The sequence below is a fragment of the Antechinus flavipes genome, chromosome 4 (genome assembly GCF_016432865.1).
Source record: "Antechinus flavipes isolate AdamAnt ecotype Samford, QLD, Australia chromosome 4, AdamAnt_v2, whole genome shotgun sequence".
Lineage (NCBI taxonomy): Eukaryota > Metazoa > Chordata > Mammalia > Dasyuromorphia > Dasyuridae > Antechinus > Antechinus flavipes.
In genome coordinates this window covers 194,624,955-194,646,788 of record NC_067401.1, presented here as the reverse complement: position 1 = coordinate 194,646,788, position 21,834 = coordinate 194,624,955, and the positions used below count along the sequence as shown (strand labels likewise).

Here is a 21,834-nt window from a genome sequence, read left to right as displayed (position 1 = left end):
CCAGAGAGAACCATTATATTAAAGAAGAAGAACACCACATTTGTTTCCACAATTATCATAGCATTAAATCTTTAGAATAATTTGATTAATATCATAATTTTCACTAGGTTGTCATTGCCTAGCCATATCTATTTCTTATGTTATTTAGGTCATTCATTTTTGTAAAAATTGTTGTTAATTGCATTTATATAAATCCTGTCTATGTCTTAGCAGGTAAACTCCTAAGTATTTAATACATTTAATTATTATTTTAAATAGTATTTCTTTTTCTAATCATTTTCGTGGTTTTTCTTCTTAGGAGTAATATACAGAATTGTTTGACTTGAGGGATTCATTTTATATAGTATTGTGCTATCAGTCTAGATAAATTTTTATTTGATTTTTTTTTAGAGTTTCCAAGTAAATTGTCATTGTCTACAAATGATAATTACTATGTTACTTTTATCCAAGCTTATTTCTTTTTCTTTTCTTATTGTAGTAGCTTGTATTTCTGACATGTAAAATGAGAATGTTGATATTCACAAGCTTGCTTTACCCTCCGTCTTATTGGAGACATTTCTCGTGTTTTTTTTCCTATTAAAAATAATATTAGCTCTGAATTTTAGACAAATTCTTTTGATAGCATTAAGAAAAGTGTCTTCTCGAGTAGATCTAGAAAAACATTGTGCACAGGGACAACAAAATTGTGTAATAATCAGCTATGATAGATTTAACTGTTCTCAGAAATTCAGTGATCCAAGGCAATTGCAAAAACTTTGTATGGAAAATACTGTCTTCATCCAGAGAGAGAACTATGAAGATTGAATGCAGATCAAAGCACACTTTTTCACCTTTTTTTCTTTTTTTTTCTTTCCCATGATTTTTCCCTTTTTTTCTGTTTTTCCTTCCCCAATATGACTTAGATAAAAAAATGTTTTTAAAAGGAAAATTTTATATGAGGGAAAAAAAGTGCCTTCTGTTTCCATACATTTTAAGATTTTTAAAATACACAAGTGCTGGGGTTTGTTAAACACCTTATGTAATACGATTTTTAATTTATTTATTTGTTTATTTTTTCTGGGATAGTTGGGGTTAAGTGACTTCCCCAAGGTCACACAACTAGGAAGTGTTAAGTGTCCTTAACAGTCAGATCCTCTTGACTTCAAGACTGGTGCTCTATCCACTGCACCACCTACCTGCCCCTTTATTTCTGTTTTTAATATGTTTGTGTTGTTTCTTATTGTTGAATTCTTGCATTCCTAATATAAATCCAGTAAGGTTATAATGAACATACTTTTGGATATCTTGCTATGATCTCTTTGCCCAGTATTTCATATAACATTTTATCACCAGTATCTATTGATGTTTGGTTTATTAACTTTTCCCTTAATTTACCTCTCTGTCATCTGTATGTCAGGAGCTTATTTACGTTACAGGAGTTTAGTAGATTCACTCTCTATTTTTGAAGATAACATAAGATAGTCTTTTTTAGTCTATTTAGGTTAGAATCATTAATTTACATTTCTTCTATTGCTTTTATTTTTTATTTCCTTATTATTTGTAAAGAGTGTTTTTAATATTTATGCACAAAAGGCAGCATGGTTCAGTACCTAGAGAAGTCAGCCTTGGAAGCAAGAAAATCTGGGTTCAAGTTCTGTCTCAGATGCAAATTATTTATATGACCCTAGGCAGATTATTTATGCTCTAAAATTCCCTATAAGTTCTTAAGAAGACATTGGTCTTCACTACCAGAAAAGAGTTTTATCATCTGGAATTCTTTTACCTATGAAATTACTGATCTAGTTCCCTTATGAGTAAGTCACATAAGGATTATTTATTCTTTAGATGTGTTATAAAAATCACTTTTGAAATCCATTTGAACAAGGAACTTTTTTCTTTGAGAGCACATTTATGACTTTATCACTTTCTCCTTCTGAAGCCGAAGTATTTCTATTCTTAATTTTCTGATGATTTTCTTATGTTTTCATTTAAATTTTTGGTTTTAACATAAAATTCAGGTTACTAATAATTGTTTTCTCACTCCTTTCATTGTGATTTTTTTTTCCTTTTGGGTGTTTTTTGTAATTTTATATTTCTCTTTGTTTATAATATTAGGGTAATGATTTGATAATTTTGCTTGCCTTTAAAAAAAAAACCCAACTCTTACCTGTAGTAAGCTACTATTAAGAATTCTAAGGGACAACTGTTAGTGCAGTGGATAGAGCACCAGCACTGAAGTCTGGAAGACCTGAGCTCAAATCTGGTCTCAGACATTTAACACTTCAACTATGTGACCCTGGGCAAGTCACTTAACTCCAATTGACTCAGAAAAAAAAAATAAATCTATAATTTGTTTCTCATTTATTTTTGTGTTAAAATTAATACAATATCGCTTCTCCTTTCCTGTATGTTATATAGCAATGCATCTCTAGATTTTCCCCAGTTTCTGTTCTCTTCATATTTCTGTCTAAAAGATTTCTGTGCATTCTTTCCCCACGAAGTACCTTTCCTTTAATTACCCCTCTTCCTTTATTTGAACTTCTCAATCACTTAACATTGCCAAGATATTTTGTCTTTTTTAATGAACTGCAAATAAGATGAGTTTTAAAATGCAATAGATTTATCTCATCTAAGGAACTTATAAATATTGATATTTTTATTCTTGCTCTTTTCTTCCTGTGTGTATTCATTTGTTTCTTTTATGTTTCTTTTGTTTGAGTTTGTCAGAGATACTCTTTGTTTTCTTCTGAAAGAACAAGTAAAATTATTCTCTTTTGCTAAAAGTACATCTTTCATTGATTATTAAGGATACTTTATTTGGGTATGGAAATTATTTCATTTCCTTTCAGATAAATCTTTTACATAACAAGAAAAAAATCCAAGTTTATTCATTTGATTAATATGATTACCTGTAATATTTGTTGTTTAACATTGAAATTCTGAAACATAATCATATTTCTTGATAAATGTGGGGTTTCTTTATTAGCCTTCTGTATATTCTAGTAATCCGTATTTTGTTCTCTGTCTCAAATACTTCCAAGTACTTTTCCTGCAATATAATACTGAGACTTTCTAGAAATTTCATTTTTCTAGAAAACTTGGGAATCTACATCTTCATATTCTTTTTTTAAGGTCAGTTGTCAATACAGAGTTTTCATTTTTCATCTAGTCTTGTTTATCTTTTTATTTGATTCTCTCAATTTCTCTTCCACTTCTATACTTTGAAATTCTAAATCTGTTACTTTTTTTTCCAGAAGATATACTCTCTTGAAGAAATGCTCTGTCTTTTCTTCTAAATTCTGTACTCTTTGCCTTTTTTGTTTCTTCTTGGAGGGTTCTAATTTTTTATCCAATTTCAATTCTTATTTTTTTATTTGATTCTTTTATTCACTTTAGAACTGTTCTAGGTTATTGTTTTTATTCTATTTTTAGTTTCTGGTGTTTTACTAAAAATTATAGATTTTCAAATCTCTTATAATAACATTATTCGGGTTTGGACCATTTTATTATTTACTTATCTCTCTTTAAAAAAAAATCAGTCTTTCTACTCATTGTTCTGGGAAGGTTTTCCTCTGATAAATTTTTTCCCATTTTTTCTTTGCTTTCTAAAAAAGATGTATTCCTTTCTATTTTTAAGTGATTGAGAATTACTGACCTTAGATACTATATTTCATGTAGCCATTTTTTCAGAAGTCCTTCCTAGCAAAATTCTAGAACATGTTATTTAACAGATGGTGTGCAGCTATCCAGAAAGATAATGTGGTAATAACCCAAATGCTAAACAGCATGACTTTATCAAGGACAGGTTATGCCAGACTAATCTGATTTTATGTTTTGACATGGTTACTAGATTTAGATATAGACAATGCTTTAGATATAGTTTACCAAAGATAGAACAATAAACTAGATAATAGCTCACATAAGTCATCTCAGAACTGCTTGTATGTGTAGTCCCCAAGAATAGCAAATGAAACTTTTTTTGATGTTAACTTGGAGGAAAATCTTTAGTAGGAGGCATTTCATATAGGTAGGCATTTAATAAATATTTGTTCAATTTTATTATGTGTACCTTAGATATGTACCTGACCTTATGCTTGTTGGATGCTGTAGAGGGGATTTTTAGTTAAGTTTAATTTGCACTGGACCTAAAATGTTTTAATTATGTGAGTAAAGGCTAATATGTTGATCCTAGTGAAGAAGTGTCAGATATTAGCTAGGAACAAAGGTAAAATAGGTTTGTACTTCAGAATTACTTCTGAGTTGAACAATAAAGTAGTTTTTTTCTGGCTCAAAATACACTTATTTCTTCGTAGGGATTCTCCTATAAAAGACAATGACTACTGACGAGGCCACCAAGAATGATGGAGAGAATCCAGCAGTTGCTCTTGCTGAACGAGGCGAAGACATTACTCCTAAAAAAGACCGAGGTGTTCTAAAGGTCAGTCCCTAAGGAATAATGTTATATATGATATGCATGTAGCATACATACATATATATATATATATATATAGTATGTATATGCATTATCTGAGTGTATTCCTTAACCATTTTTGTTTGTGAGAAGAGAGAATCCATGGAGACAAGGAAGACATCAAAAAATGTCAATAAATTTTTTTAAATTACCTAATCTCATTTCATATTTTTTATCTATCACAAAGATAAAGTTTTCTTAAGTTTTTTCCTTGATATGCAAGAGTCATTCTCCCCTTTGAGAATTACATAGGAAGAACTATTTTCCCTTTAAGAATTACATAAATTTTTAAAAATTATAAAAAATAAAAGTTTCATGCAAAATTTATTTTTAAAAAGGGGGAAAATTAGCCACATTCAGAATCAGGAAATTTCTCTCTTTTTTTTTTCCTTTCTTCCTTCCTTCTGCCCGCAATTGGGATTAAGTGACTTGCCCAGGGTCACAAAGCTAGGAAGTGTTAAGCGTCTGAGCCCATATTTGAACTAGTGTTCTCCTGACTTCAGGGCTGGTGCTCTATCTACTGTGCCATCTAGCTGCCCCAGAATCAAGGAATTTCAATATTTACACATATGGTGTTCTTGTGTGAAGTAAATTCTTGATATTCAATCAAATGATCAACTTGTCTTTGAACTTAACTCTTCTATCCCACCCCATATTTAATATTATATTACATTTTACAGTGCTTGTACATAATCCCATTTGAAGGTCACAGTAACCTTTTATTTTAGACATTTTGATTTTATAGATAAGGAAATTGAATGAGTATTAGAGACTTTAAGGTTACATGGCTAAAATCTTGTAACACTGGTAAAACTGCATCTAGAACACAGTCTTTTACCTAATTTATTCTGTGCTCACATACCACTGTTATATACAGTCATTTTGTGTAATTGAATTAATTTTCTTTATTTTGCTGGTAGAGAATTAACTCTTTTTCATATGGAATCACTTGGTTAACCAATTCAATTACCTTTTTGTCTTCAGTCATAGAAAATAGAGTTCTTTCTGAACAAGTTTTGTTCAGTTTTATTAATTTCTTAATTCTCTTTCTATGTTATGTATGTGTATATATATGTATGTATATACTGCTATTAACTTGTACAAAAACAAATTTTGAAGATTGATAAGAACTCTATATAAAGGCAAACGCTGAATGCCTTAGAATTTTGTCATGGTATTATCTTTCTGAGGCAAAATTAATGAAATGATGCTGTGGGCTCTTAAAGCTTTCTCAAAATTTGAAGTTTTGGGCTAGGAATTTTTAACTTAGCAATCATTCTGTAGAGCAGTAGTTTCACATTCAAATAGGAGCAAGTCTACTAACTTGTATATAAGGAGCCCTGTTGGTTGCATATTGACTTAAAAAACCATATCTTAACATTAGCTATGGTTTATTTTACTTTTCATTTATTAAATATTTCCCAATTTTATTTTAATATGACTTGGACTTCACTTAGAAATATTTAATGCACCTCTGTTATAACTAGACAGAAGATCATCTGGCCAGAAACTTAAGAGGTTCAGATATTCCCAGCATAATGCTTAAATGATATTCAATATTTAAGATTATATCAAATTTTTCCATCTGAATTATAAATCTATGAATGTAATGAATAGAATATTTAGATTGGACGTGTTAATATGATGAAATTTTTTTTCTTGAAAGCTCTGAAGTGACTATAAAGATTTTCTCCATCCAGAAAATCAGAGATCTTGAATTGGGACACTTTCAAATCAAAGTTTTATGTTCATAGTTCAGAAAAAAATAATTTAAGATAAACCTCTAATATTTACAGACAATTCTGCTCCACAGAAAAGACATAAGCCAGAGTGTTATCTTTGTCTTTTTTCAGTTGTTTTTCACTCAAGTCTGACTCTTTGTGACTCCATTTGGGGTTTTCTTGGATAGTTGGAGGTTTGTCATTTTCCTTGTCAAGCTCATTTTACAGATGAGAAAATGAGGCAAACAAAGTGAAGTAACTTGCCTAGGATCACATCACTAATAAATGTCTGAGACCACATTTGAACTCAAGAAAATCAGTTTTCCTGACTTTAAGCCTGGTTCTTTATCCATCTTGCCACTTAAGCTGCCCTATAAAGTGTTATCTACTTTGGAATAATTAGTTTTGTATACATGAGTTACAGAAGAAACTACACCACCAATACAGCTGGAATTGATTTTGTTTTCTAGAACTGACTCAACACATTAGCAACTTCCTCTGCCAAATACTAAACAAATAAGTATTATTGATTTTATAATTGCTCATTTTTAAAGAGAGTCCTTTTGGTGTTTCCTTTACTAGAAAACAAGTTGATTAGCATTATACTCTATTGTTTTGTTAATTTGTTGTGCACCTTGTATATGTTTTATTCAAATAATGTGAAGTACAACCAGTTCATACTAGGATATATATAGTACTTTTTGAAATATTAAACCTATTGGGACAATCTGCAGTCCGAAGCTGCTGTGTTTGGACTGATAGAGGATGTAAAGAGAAGTATGCAATGAGATTTTGTTGTAGGCATTTATTGAATGTTCTTGTATATTTTGCTTTGTGGCTTAAATTGTATAGGAACCAACTCCCTTTTTGATTTGAGGACATTTTATTTTGAAAAAGGAAGAAATGAGTTCAGTAGAGATTGAAGGATTCATGACTCTTCTTTGAAATAAACAGTACAACCTGAAATGAGCTTAAGCTGCAACATAAGAGGTTTAAATTGACTATAAGGCTAAATTTCCTGACAGTAAGAGTTATGATAAAAGCTGTTAAAAATGGGACAGATAACTTATCTCTAATGTGGTGTAGCTATAACTTTGCCTAAAGAATGAAAAAAAAAAGAAGACTGGGTTGCCTTTCTTTCTAATCCTTATTTAATGATATGAAGTAAAAACACATTTCTTATTTCTTGATATCTATCTTTTCTAGATTGTCAAAAGAGTGGGGAATAATGAGGAAATGCCTATGATTGGAGACAAAGTTTATGTCCATTACAAAGGAAAATTGTCCAATGGAAAAAAGTTTGATTCTAGTCATGATAGAAATGAACCATTTGTCTTCAGTCTTGGCAAAGGTAAGAGGGCATTCTTCTGAGTCAAAGAAATAATTGTTAAATTTTTTTTACTAATAATTTGGACAGGAAAAATAGAAATTAATCTTAGTAAAACAGAATTATTTTAGCATCTTAGGCATGATGGTTATTGTTTTCTCCTCAGTCCTCAGATGTCTTTAATGTAAGCGGTTAGTATCATTTTTCTTCTGCCAAGAAGAGGGAAAAATATATATAGTAAAGCTATCCCTGTATATCTAATAGATGGTATCATTTGGATTCTGTTATCATTGTTATTATTATTATTACTTTGATTCCTTTTTTTTTCCATAGGCTGAACTAGTTCTTGCCTCCAGAAGTTCATTGAACTTTTCCCCCAGATTGGTGTGATAGAAGATAGAAGGAAATCCCCATAACCACCATCAGTCATTATTGAGTTTCATTATTACCCTTTCCTTCTCTTAAGTACCTAGAATTTATAATTTAAGGACTTTGGCCTAAACCCAAGCTAAATACCAGGTTGAAGATTGGGATAATCTATTCCTAATCTGAGGAGTAAGGTATTAAATGAAAAACTGATCAACTGAAACCCTTGTTGACCCTTCATTTACATTGGCACCAGTATGCTCTGGTGACTTCTTTCATCACTAATCCTATTCTTATAATTGGTTTTGATGGTCCCTTCCCCACTTTGGCACAAAGCTATCCTTTCTATCCCCTGTGCTTTTGTTGCCTTCTGTTTGTAGGATTGAGAGCTTCATAGTTAAATTAGAACTTCTTGTGAGATTAATCTTTTTCATTATATTCTTGTTCCTGAATAACATGGCAGCCAAGGTAGAATGAAAAGGAATTGTTGATTGCTTATTTAATTTAATAGAGTACACATTTTCCTGGGGCGGGGGGAGAAGTGTCAAAAATAATATTAATTTTTTCTATTTAATAAGTATAATGGTCAAATTTATATGTTGTTTCAATTTGGTTCTTGTAAGCATGGATGTCTTTTTTAATTGATAGAACCATAAAGTGTATCAGTTTCTTATCCTTTGCATTTCCTTTCTCCATACCTCTTCTTTCCATAGAATTTGTCTCTTCAGGGAGGTAAGCATAATTAAAGTAGTTCTATCCGAGGACCAGAGGATCATAGCTTTAGAGCTAGGAGGGATCTTAGCAGTCATCTCGTTCAGTCCTTTTACTTTGCACAGGAGGAAACTGAGGGACAACAGAGACTGTTGACTTGACCAAAGTTATGCAGGAGGTAAGTGTCAGAGTCAGAATTTGAAGCTAAATTCTCTGCCTTCAAATACAGAACTTTTTCTGATATAAGAATTTCTTTCATAGCTAAGGTCTTAACAAGTAAAGGACATAAATTCTACTTAATTTCCATATTCCCCAAGAAAATGATACACTTACTAATAAAGATAATCCTTGAATTTAACTTTTCTACAGATTTAAACAAAATGAATTATTTTTCTGAGTAGTCCTTTTAAAAATGCTAACTAGAAGAGAAAGAAATATTTAACTGTGTATTCCAGAATCCCATATTATCATGGAAAGAATTCTCATGAGATTTGAGACCTGGGTTTTCATTCTATCCTTTGTCACTATCTTCATGTGTAACCTTGGGCAGATCACCTCACTTCTTTGGATTTTATTTTCCTTATCTATAAAATGAAAGATTTACTAATATCTGTTGTAGCTCTAACCTTTTGTCTCTTTTAAAGATGGAAAAATTAAAGTGTGCAAAGAAGCTCTTTTCCCAGTAAACAGACTTATGTGACTTAAATACCCTCAGTCACTGCAAGTAAAATAATGTGGGGTTCCAGCTTGCCTCAAATGAGCTTCATCACCATTGGCTACTAGAAAATATAGTTCTATGACTATAGCAACATGCATTGGTTTAAAAAGAAAGAAATTTAAACTATACCTTTTTTGGGGGGGGTGGGGGAGCTGAGGCAATTGGGGTTAAGTGACTTGTCCAGGGTCACACAGCTAAGACATGTTAAGTGTTTTATGTCAGATTTGAACTCAGGTCCTGACTTCAGGGCTGATGCTCTATCCACTGCGCCACCTAGATGCCCCCACTATGCCATATTTTAACAGTAGATTTTTGTGACATTAAAACTTTTACCAGTTTCCATGATCCTTTACAGCATTTGTCTTTTATTTCCTCTTCCCTTTCTCAGCTAAATTCCTTGAAAAATTTGTTTCTGACTGGTGCTTCTACTTCCTCTTCTCTCATTTTTTCCTTAACAATGTTCTAACAATATTTTCTAGCCTTATCACTCAATTGAAACCGCTGTCCAAAGTAAACAATTATCTCTTAATTATGGAATCTAATGACCTATTTTCCAAATTACCATCCTTCTTGACATGTTCCCGGTATTTGACATTATTGAACTCTCTCTTTCCTAATAGTTGAATCTTCTTTGAATTTTTTGAGACTGTTTTTTCTTGTATTCCTCTTACCTATCCAACCACATCTTAGTCTCCTTTGTTCATTCATCATCCATTTTATATGCCCTTACTCTTTTAATTGACTTAGGCTTGACAGTGAGATTAATCAATTCAAATCCACAATATCTCCAAAGCTCTTCTTTGACCCCTCTTTTCTGTCTATATTCGTCTCACTTAGTAACCTCATCAGTTATCATCTCTATACAGATAACTTCCAGATTTATATATGCGGCTAAAATCTGTCTCTTATCTTCTAGTCCTGTATTGCCAGTTGCCTATCTGGACATTTCAAACCAGATTTCCTGGAAACATCTCAAATTCAACCTAAGACAGAGTCCATTATCCCTTCCCCAAACCCATTCTTTGACCAAATTTCTTCCTTCTAGAAGCCACCTTCTTTCCAGACACCTGAATTCTCAACCTCCTTACCATTGTATACCAGTTATGTCCATTCCTTTCACTCTGCTCTCTGAAATTCCCATTTCATAAATTGCAAATTTTTCTGCTTTCTCTTCTCTTTGACTTCAACTGACAAGAATTTAGCTTCCACCAAATGATATTCTTGTTTTTCACTATTTTTTTCAGCACTGGTTTTACCTTTTCTCATAACCTCCAACACACTTTTCCTAAAGGGGGAGTTGAAATACTACTTAGTTCTGTCTACCACTTCCAGACTTTCCAGTTAACTTCATCACTCAGTAAATATTCCTCCTTCATTGTATTGAAATCTTTTGCCCTATATAGGCGACCCTTTCTTTGCTTGTCCTTCAGTTACCCTCCCTCCTTTCTTAAGGAATTTAATACCTGACTCTTTTTTTTTTCTTCCCAATTCCTGCCTTTATTTTTGCAGACTTCAATATTTTTATTGATACTTTCTCAAACCTACTAGTCTTCAAGTTCCTCAAACTCTTCATATTCTTTGATCTACTTGTCCACTCCACCTCATCTCTACACAAGGTAGTCAAACAGTCACACTTTGGATCTCATCATTATCTTAAGTGGTTTAAAAAAAAAAAAACAACCCAGCTAACTCTTGACATTCCTCTATCTAACTATAACACCCTACCATTCCATCTATTCCTATAATTTGTTGTTGTTGTTCAGTCATTTCAGCCTTGTCTAACTATTTGGGATTTTCTTTATAAATGAGAAAACTGAGATAAACAGGGTGAAGTGACTTGCCCATAGTCACACAGCTAATGTTAGGCTGAATTTGAATTCAGGAAGGTCCATTGAACTACCCATACCTTAATTGCCCTGTATCTCACCCTCTAAATTTATTCTTTACTTTCATTAATATCTCTAGTACCTCTGTCCATCAGTACTTTCTCAGACCCATTTAATCTTGACATTGTCAACAGTTCAAATTCACAATGTTCTCTAATTTTTTTTTTCCTGAGGTAATTGGAGTTAAGTGACTTGCCCAGGGTCACACAGCTAGGAACTCTTAAGTGTCTGAGGTCAGATTTGAACTCTGGTCCTCCTGACTTCAGGGCTAATGCTCTAGCCATTGCACCATGTAGCTGTCCCAATATCCTCTATTTTCAAATCCTTCATTCCCTTGCCTTTTTGCTGCTTATCCTTATCAAGCCTTAAAACTCATACTTTGTATTATTCTGTCATCTACAATTTTGTTCCTGTTCATTTGCTGCTAAATTGAATTGGAGGAAGCCATATACCAAAGCTGATTCACTATATATTTGTTACTTTGTTGTAGCAGGGCAATCCCTTTATTCCTCACTAGTGAATTCCCTGTCTATCCAAAGAATCTTTCCAAACTTTTTATTTTCTCCTCAATCTCCCATACCTCCTTTCTTCTACTTTCTCTGCTGAGGACATTACCTCTTTATTTGTACTCTTCTCTTCCTCTTAAAATATCAAAATATCAAAAAACCTCTTGTCATCACCCTGACTTTTCTCCTGTCCAATCCCTATTTATGATCTTGATCTCATCCCTTTCTCTCTTTTCTAGCACATTGACTTCTCAATTGTCTCCTTTTTCTCTCATATTCAGTCTTTCCCTATTCAGTGTTTCCTTCTCTTCTAACTTCAAACATACTCAAGTTAACCTCACTCTTATTTCTGACTTAATTGCTATACTTTCATGCACTACATTCTCTGGTTGTCTTACTTTTCTGACCAATCCTTCTCAATTTATTTGTGTATTTATCATCCATATTACAACCCCTAATTGTGATGTGTAACCCCAGGTTCTGTTCTGAACATTCTTCTTTCCTTTTTCTCTTATCAGTTAGCTTATCAACTCTCATAGAGTTAATTATAATTTCTGAACAGATAATTCACAAATCTATATATCCAGCATGAATCACTCCCAAGATCCATGCTTATATTAGCAACTATTTTTTGAACTTTCTAAACCAGAAACTATAAGCATCTCAAACTCAACATATCCCAAGAAGATTTCATTATCTTTTCCCTAAAACTACTCTTCTTTAAAGCTTTCCTACTGAAGACAAATTTAGGTTGAGATGGGAAAATAGTGTTCTAGGCTGAAAAGGATTCCAGATCTCTTGAACATACTCCACTGGGGGTTAAAATACATCATTCTTTGAGGAAATAGAATCACTTATGAACTCTCTCACCAAACATGAAAATCTACAAAAGGGACCTCTTCAGAATTCTGCAACATGGATAGCAAGCTGGGGTACATTGCACCCAAAGCTTAGAGAACAAAAATGAATCCCAGCTCTTAGAGCCTTTAGAATAATTAAGAGTACTCACTGCTTGAGCTTGGCAGGACCCAAGTCCAGCCTGAACTTCTTCTGAGATACATGGATATAAAAGAGTGACTTTGTGCTTCTTTGGACAGTTGAGCACAGTTTTTCCTGCATGGACCAAACAGTGAGGAAGCCCAGTCCATGTCTTCTGCAAGTTTCAGCCCTATATGGATTTGAGAAAGAGCAGTTACAAGGCATTCTGGGTGTTTCAGGGCAACATTCTAAGGTCTGAGGCAAGTTGAGTCCCAGTAGTTTTTTGCCTAATAGAAAGAGGAACCTCTGAGCATTGGGAAGTGAGAAGCTGAGAAAGGACTTAGGCAAAATATGATATCCAAAACTTTCCCTGAGGCCTGTGTCAAAAGCCTATCCAAAACTTTCCCTGAGACCTGTGGCAAGAGCCTAGTTTGAGAGAAGTTACTGAAACAGCTGTGGGGGTGGGGCCCTATCTTCAACTTTTATTTGTAGAGTTTGATCCAATTGCAGGCCACCTCCTAATCTCTCCACTTAAGAAAACTAAGAAAAACTCCAGACATCAGCAAAAACTTGGTGTAAAACCTTTAAACCCTGAAAAAGACAAAAAGTTCAGGAATACCTAGAGAAAATGCAACAAGAAATGGGGAATGAAATAACTAGGAAGAAAATTATGGCAAGGAAATTTGACACATTAGAATAGATGATGGAAAAACTTCAATCAAAAACTGAAGGCTTGAAAATTTGAGTAGGCCAGACAGAAAATAACTGATTAGGGCAACCAGAAATACCAAAACTAAAAGACTGGAAAAAAAAGTTTTTTTTTAATCTAAGAAATATAATATTAGAAACAACTGTCTTGGGAACTCAGGTCAAGGCAAGAAATAATATAAGAATTATCCAACTATCTGAAAACTATGATCAGGAAAGAAAAAAAGTTCAGGAAAGTAGAAAACTGCATCTTAGAATTATAGAGCAAAATGAAAATAGAATCTACTTAATATTTCCAGAAAGAAACTTCAAAATAAAAATTCCAAGGAATTACATAGTCAAAATTCAGACTTTCCAAAACAAAGAAAAAATTATACAAATAGTCAGAAAGGAATTCAGATGCAAAGGAGTTACTGTAAGGATTACACAATCCCTGACAGTTTGCATTATAAAAGAAAGGAGAACTTGGAATATGTGTTCCAAAAGGTAAGAGATAAAAGTCTACAAACAAGGATAACCTTTGTGTCAAAGCTAAATATAAACGATTACTGGGGGAATAAGTGTACCTTTAGTGGAAAAAGAGAATTTTCAAGCATTTCCAATGAAAAGGCCAGAACTGAATAAGTATTTTGAAATGGAAAGGGGAAATAAGCATTTATATAGCATCTGCTATATGCCAAATAGTGTGCTAAGTGCTTTCTAAATATCTTGTTTGATCTATACACTATTTCAAGGTAGATACTGTTATTATTTTCATTTTGCAGTTGAGGAAATTGAGGCAAACACAAGTTAAATTACTTGCCCAGGGTCAGTCAGCTAGATTTGAAGTCAGATCCAGTTCCATCTAGCTTCTTAAATGGAAATATAGGTGTTAAGAGAAACATAAAAATGTATATCTATTTGTTTAATTGAAACAGAATATGTGTGGATAAGTTGATTACAGGTTAAGAGGAAGATAAGATGCAAGTATTTTCTCAAAATCTTAATTTCTTTACCTACTAATCTGTCAGTTTAACCTTTCTCTATGAGTTAGTTTTAATGGTCTTAGGAGAAGATAAAAAAATCAGAGAGGTAGGGTACTATACTGAAGAGAAAAAGATGGAGAGGAAAATCACTACAGCGTAGTAATACCTAAGATGAAATACAAAGTCATGGAGGTAAGAGCATCCTATGAACCTCATTTTCATCTGAATTGAATTAACACATAGATTTTAGTGTAGAAATACATTTAAAATCAAAGAAAAAATAAGGAACTGGGACAAAGAGGGTGGTAAAAAAGGATTTAAGAGGGCAAGATATATAAGGGAATAGTCATAAGCAAAACAAATTTGAATGTTGGAGAGGAACTTGAAGGAAGAATTAAAAGGAAAAGAAGAAAAAGTAAAAGCCTGGAATTAGGCTTAGGATAGAAAAATGAAGAATTGTAACAAAAAAGAAACAGGCTTCTTTATTCACAATTGTCAAGGAAATTCCTTCAACTATTTTCTTATTTGTAAAGAATGAGGTGAGAGGAAAAATTACAAAAGGACAGGATGATGGAAAATATACAAAAAGATGGAATCATTTGTAAAACAAAAAGGTAGCAGGTTAGAAAATAGAATCTAACAATATGGTTTTAAGAAGCAAACTTGAAACAAAAAAGTCACACAAAATTAAAATGAGGGACTGGAGCACAGTCTGCTGTGCCTCAGTTAAACTCAAAAAAGCAAAGGTAGCAATTATGTTCAGGTAAGTTTCCAGTAAATAAAAAAAAAGGTTAAAAGAAATAAGCAGAGAAATTATTGCATGCTTGGACTCTGTAGAGAGTAAGTAATTTTTAAACATTTTATATATGCAAATAATAAAATATCACTTAAATACTCAAAAAAAAATTAAATTGGAGGGAGAAATAAACTTTAAAAACTTTAGTAGTGTGGTTTCTTAATATGCCCCTTTTAGACCTAGACAAATCTAAAAGATAAAATAAGAAAAGTTAAGACCTGAATAGAACTCTAGAAAAAATTGAAGATGATCGGGGCAGCTAGATGGCACAATAGATAGAGTACCAGCCCTGAAGTCAGGAGGACCAGAGTTTAAATCTGGTCTCAGATACTTAACACTGCCTACCTGTGTGACCCTGGGCAAGTCACTTCATTAACTCCAATTACCTCAGCAAAAAACAAAAAAAGAAAGAAAAATTGAAGATGATATCTTTCTGATGATTGCTGAATATGAATATAAATGAATTAATGTACATCTCAGGTTTACATACTACCTTTTGAAAAATTAATGACATTAATTAAAAGAATAAGGATTACAAAAAGTGTAGAAAAGTAAACATAGTATACATGTCATTTACAGATTATAATAAAATAAAAACTATTCAATAAAGCATCCTTTATGTATACATATATTGTATTTAACATATACTTTAACATATTTAACATGTATTGGTCTACTTTCCATCTGGGGGAGAGGGTGGGGAAGAAAGGGAAAAGTTGGAACAGAAGGTTTTGCAAGGGTCAATGCTGAAAAATTACCCATATATCTTGTAAATAAAAAGCTATAATAATAAAAAATAAAGCATCCTTAAAGAAAGAACTTAAAATAATTGGAGACTAAATTATTCAAAGAACTGGTAAGTCGAAGAAAAATTATTGAAATATTAGGAAATTTCATCAGAGAAAATGACAATAATGAGACAATATGCCCAGATTTATGTGAATCAGGCATACAATTAAAAAAAAAAAAACCCTCAATAAAAAATCAAGAATTTCCAACTAAATTACAAAGTAAAAATTAGGAAGATTAAAGAAAAAGATTAGTAAAAAAAAAAAAAAAAAAAAGTAGAAACTAAAAAACCCACTAAAATCTTAGATAAATTTTAATTGATTTTATTAAAGGGGAGAGAAAAACTAAATTGTAACAAAAATAACAGCTGAAAAAGAAATAGAGGAAATTTTCAGAATTATTTTTTCAATTATCATGCTAACCAATTAATAACTCAGAGGAAATAGATAAATATTTATACAAAATATAAAATATCCAGATTACAAAAATAGGAAATAGATTTCTTAAGCCCAGTATCTGAAAAAGAAACTGAACAAGCCATTAATCAACTTTCAAAAGGAAAGAACACTCCAGGACCAAAGAAATTTACAAGTTAATTCTGTTTGCTTTCAAGAGAAATTAATTTTATTAGCTTCCTACTCTCTTCCTGAAAGAGCTATCCCAAGAACTGAGAATAAAAGAAAGAAGGGGAAAAGCAAAAATAATCAATCTGACATTGTTTATATCTATCTTCTCTTTTTTCTATCATCAACCTTTACTACAGAAACATGTACTAATAGAAATGATTTGTTCTTCAATATAACTCAGTCAGTAAAAAAAAAAAAAAAAAAAAACTTAGTGATAATTGGCTTATGATATATACATATAATTTTGATACCCAAATTTCCAGTTTGTATCTGGTAGGCAAAGAAGCGCTTTGAAACTAAAACACTTAATTCCCTCTCTCTAGGAAAAGCTTGAAAATCAAATCTGAAAGATTATAATTTTATGCCAGCATCAAATAGGTTGGAGGGAGGAATTTCAAAGAAAATAGAATAGGAAGTTGGATAGTTTCCCAGTTCTCCTGAATCAAGACTTCATAGTATAGTTCTATTTACTTATTTTGAAGTAAATTCCAAAAATATCAGTCATACACATATTTAAATATAAACTAAAAAACCACATTCCAAAAGCAAAATAGAAATGATTTGTGATGATTATATTTACTATTTCTAATTCTTCTCTAACCACTGTTTTCTCCAAACTGGTATTTTAGACCCTGAAGAGAGAGAGAGAGAGAGCTTATTAAGCACTTACTATGTTCCTGATACTGTGCTAAGTGCTGGAGATAAAAATACAAACAAATAAGAACACCTACTATAAGAAAGCTTACATTCTAATGAATGAAAATAATAAATAAAAGACAACTAGAAAGGTGGTAGGAGATCCAGTAAGGAAAAGATACTCTGGTAATGGCAAAGTCTGGGTGATAATAATTGAAGACATCTGAATGGAACTTAATTCTCTTCCAATTTTCAGTGCTTTGATCAGGTCTTTCTCGATAGTGCCAACACCCCAGGTAACAATTATGTGAAAACTTTGAATCTCTACGAAGGCAGGGATCTTGAACACAAGAGTTACAATTGGTTTTGGAATTTTGCAAAACCACTCAACTGAATATGGTATATCTTCCATATCAATATGCCCTGCAATAATGCTGTTCTTAATCTTTCCATGCCTACCAACACGGTGTATATTTTGTCCATGTCTTCCCTTAAGTTCAACACATAAGGTCTGCCCAGTATGTTCTCACTTCCTCTCTATATCATGAAGATATCAGCAGAGCAAATGAGATGGCCTTTGTATTTTTCATTCTTGCTATATAACCAGCTCATCTTCTTTTTCAATTATACATTTGTTTGATGACAGCATTCATACTGTTTTTTCTTTATAGTTTATTTCTTATGTACTGCAACCAGCTTATGCCAGTCATTGCCCTCTTAATTGAGAACTCATTTTTAATCAAGACTGTAATGTTCCATGACTTACCACATAATAATACAAGGTGTTATTATTAAAAAGAGGAATCTTTATTATAGAGAGGTTTGAGGTCATTAAGGGAACTTTGCAATTTCCCTAAAGTAATCCAACCTATACCCTTCCAGATTCTTTCTAGGTCCAATCTGTTGTCCATTTGAAGTGGCTCAAATACACACATATGTGTTTATATTTTTATGGATATCTGTATAATATGTATTATATATTTTATACATATGCACATATCAATCTATGAGACCTTTTAGTTGTACATCATAATCCGGATAATTGACATCTACTTCATTTTTGTTACTTGGATGATTAGACTGTTCTCTTGAGTGACTGTTGTTACAGATCTTTTCTATGAGACACCGCATTGTTCTGGGGGCTTGATATAATAAGCTGGAAGACTGCATCATTGAAAGGGAATTCTTCAATATAAATACTGTGCTGGAACTCCTCAGTGACAGTGGTAAATTCCTTTTGTGAGAATACATCTCCTTGCTTTATGCCTTGTCTGATAGTAATAATTAGAAGGTCAATATCTCTGTTGTTATAACTTTCAAAGAATATTGCACAGTTTTGGTGCATGTAACCTTTTGTTGCAATACAGACTTTCAAAAGCCTTTTCTTCCACTACATGAAAGTCTTCTAAAAAAATAATAAGCACAGCATGATCTTTTTTTTTAAATATGTCTTTCAGGCTTATGCAATGGTGAAAATTTATTTGTACTAAAGAATATTTGTGAAAACTCGTTTGTTCCCTATTTCATCAAAAGTACTCTTGATTTGTTTGTTTATTTTTTTCCATATGCTCGGTTTCTCCCAGTGACGAAATTCCCTCTATCAGTTCAGATCAATAATAGCTCTATAACTTAATAAGTTTTCAAGACCTGCCTAGAATATTGAAAGATTAAGAGATTTGCTCAGGGTTACACAATCCATTTGCTAGAGGCAGGATGTGATTCTAAGTCTTGCTCTTAAAGTTGGCTTTTTATCTAGTTTACTATGCAGCCTCTCACTTATATATTATTCTTACATTTGTATGTAGATAGAAAAATCAGCATTAGTTTAGCTGTTCTTAATTATCTTTTCTTTTTGTTATTAAAGTGGTACTAGATTTCTTTCTCTCTCTCACACACACACACACACACACACACCCCTTTTTCTTTGATGTCTTTTCTTCCTTTAGGTATCCTAGTAAACTGATAACCTTGTTGCCATTATAATTGCGTCATTTACACCATAGATCACCTTTGGGTGCACATAATTTAAAGCACTTGGCTTTATATCATTGTCATGTCTACTTTCTCTGCAAGCTCTTCAGGGATTTTTTGTCACTTTTGTATAGTGTATTCTTTGTGGTAGAGTTTGGTATAATATGTTTTTCATTTGCATATGTATAATGAATTTGCATTTCTTTCACATCTTAACTTCTAGTTTCATATGTAAGTATTCTCAGAATGATTTTGCTTACTTGCCTCTTTTTCCAAACTTTCATTGAATTGTCTTTTAGCCTATATAATCTCTGTCTGTTTTATGAGATGATGCTACTTAATCTAATACTAGCTTTTTTGCTAGAGATTATTCATTCTTTCTATTTTGTATCCTTAGCATCTAGGACAATGCTAGGTGCTTAATAAATGCTTATTGATTAATTTGAGTCTTCTTGAAATTTTCAGTGATGTCAGACACTTTCACTTAGGACAAAAATGATATTAAGGTTAGCTACTACATTAATGGTAAATTATTTAACTTGACTATAAGCTAAAACTTAAAGTAGAAGGAGATTTGGTGTACAACTTTTTGTTTATAGGTATTTGTGTACACAGTGCAGACTCATTGTTCAGAGGCAGCAAAGTGTTCTCTACCCTTTGTGCTAATTTTGGACTGACAATACCAAGAAAACAAAGGTTTTTCACCAGTCAGCACTGTACCTTTAATATGTAGAACCATTAGTTACAACAATGGAGAAATTTTGAATGTATTTTGGGTGCCAAATGTAATGACTGCGTATTTAAAATCAGCCAGAGTCAGGAATTCAGGTTAAGGGAAAAATCTTCAATCTTTATTGAAGTGAAGAGATGAATAAGGATTGCGATAGCAATATGGGCAGCTGCGACAGGAAGCCAGCTAACAGAGGGAGATCTGAGCTGAAAGGTCATCGCAATGGCAAAAGCAAGCAGTCTCTCATTCCCCTTCCTTTTCCACTCCCCTGCCTCCACCCACCAAAATCGTCATTTCCTATACAACACATCAGGACTTGCACAAAGAGTGGGCGGGGGCCATTCTTTCTCCAAGCTTATATATTAATAGAGTATGGTCCAATTACTATTTAGCCTCATGTGCTTGGGACCTCAGTGCATCAACTCAAGCCTCAGCCCATTACAGTTGTGGATAATTACGCTTATTTTGGCAGTATACTTTCCAGGGATGTACATATAAACATGCATATAGATGAGGTTGAAGCACACATTGTCAGAAGTAGCTCAATATCTGGGAAGCTTCACAGAAGAAAATATGGGAGAGAGAGATAGTAGGCTGCCTACCAAACTGAAGGTGTACAGAACTTTTTTGTTGATTTTATTGTTGTATGCTTGTGAAACCTGAATAGGTCTAACAGCACCATGCCAGAAAATTGAACTACTTCCATTTGAATTGTCTTAGGAAAACTGTCTTTAGGCAAGATAAGGTATCAGACACAGAGATCCATTCTCAAATTGAACTGCCAGCCATTCAAACTCTGCTGCAGAGAACATAACTCCAATGGGCTGGCCACATTGTTTGAATGCCAGACACATATTTGCCTGAGACCCTATTTTACAGAGAACTTATACAAGGCAAGTGCTTATATGGAGGTCAGAAGAAGTGATACAAGGACATTCTCAAGATTTTTCTAACAAAATTTGAAATTGATTGTGAGACATGGAAGACATGATCATGGTGTGCCCATATCAGAGAAAGCACTGTGCTCTGAGCAAAACAAAATTTCGCTCGCTCAAAAAAACAAACAAACAAACAAACAAAAAAAAAAAACCATGAGGTGTGCAAACTTAGAAATATCTCTATTCCAAATGTTTACAAGACTTTTTATGCCTAACCTGTGATAGAGCCTTCCAAGTTTCTGTTGATCTGATCAACCACAGTTGGTCACACTATACATTGACCCTGGCATTGTAATGCCAGGATTTTGATACTCTTGAGTACAAATAAAAACAACAATTGAACAATTTACATTTCCAATATGTTATTTCCTTTGATTTGTTAACATGGATTGAAGTTTTTCTTTTTATTTTTCCATATAGCTGCACAAGCTAGTATTCTGCCTATCAGAGTTCTATTGCAGTACAGAATGCTCTCAAGCTGCAGGCCTAAACAGAACAAGCTTCTACCATTTCGTTTTCTGTGGCAGGGGAAAAGGGATGGGCTGAGTGAAAAAACAGTGATTTGACTTGTGAAGCCCTACCAGACATGATGTCTGATTGGGGACAGTATTCTGAGTGAGCATCTTAGGGATTAAGATATTAAGTCTTTCTGCTGTAATTCATGGGTTTTTATCTCTTTAGAGTTCTTGATGTTTTAGACCATGGAGACAGCTAGAATTGTTTTATTTCAGATAAAATTCCTATTTTAGAGAGGTTTGAGAAGTTGTCAGTAGTGGAGAAGGTGTCTAATCTGCTATCTTGTTGATTACATGATCCAACAGAATAACTAAAACAAAATAAATGAAATTGAATTTTATATAAATGAAAAACATGAAGATCTTGGACAGCAAATGATGAAATATTCTCTCTCCTTTCTGGCAGAGAGATAAATGATTACCAGAATAAACAGAATATACATGATCAAATGTGGTCACTTTTATCAATTGTTTTTCTTTGTCACTTTGATTCATTA

At 32.7% G+C, this 21,834-nt stretch overlaps 1 protein-coding gene across 4 annotated transcripts in view; it reads left to right on the top strand.

Moving 5' to 3' along the window:
* FKBP5 (FKBP prolyl isomerase 5) overlaps window positions 1-21,834 on the top strand; it is a 159,825-nt gene that overhangs the window by 74,629 nt on the left and 63,362 nt on the right. For all 4 annotated transcript variants that reach the window (XM_051996495.1, XM_051996497.1, XM_051996496.1 and 1 more), the window contains 2 exons: window positions 4,293-4,417; window positions 7,378-7,522. In XM_051996495.1, the coding sequence (XP_051852455.1) occupies window positions 4,313-4,417; window positions 7,378-7,522 (250 nt within the window). In that variant the 5' untranslated portion in view covers window positions 4,293-4,312. The remainder of the gene's footprint in view (window positions 1-4,292; window positions 4,418-7,377; window positions 7,523-21,834) is intronic.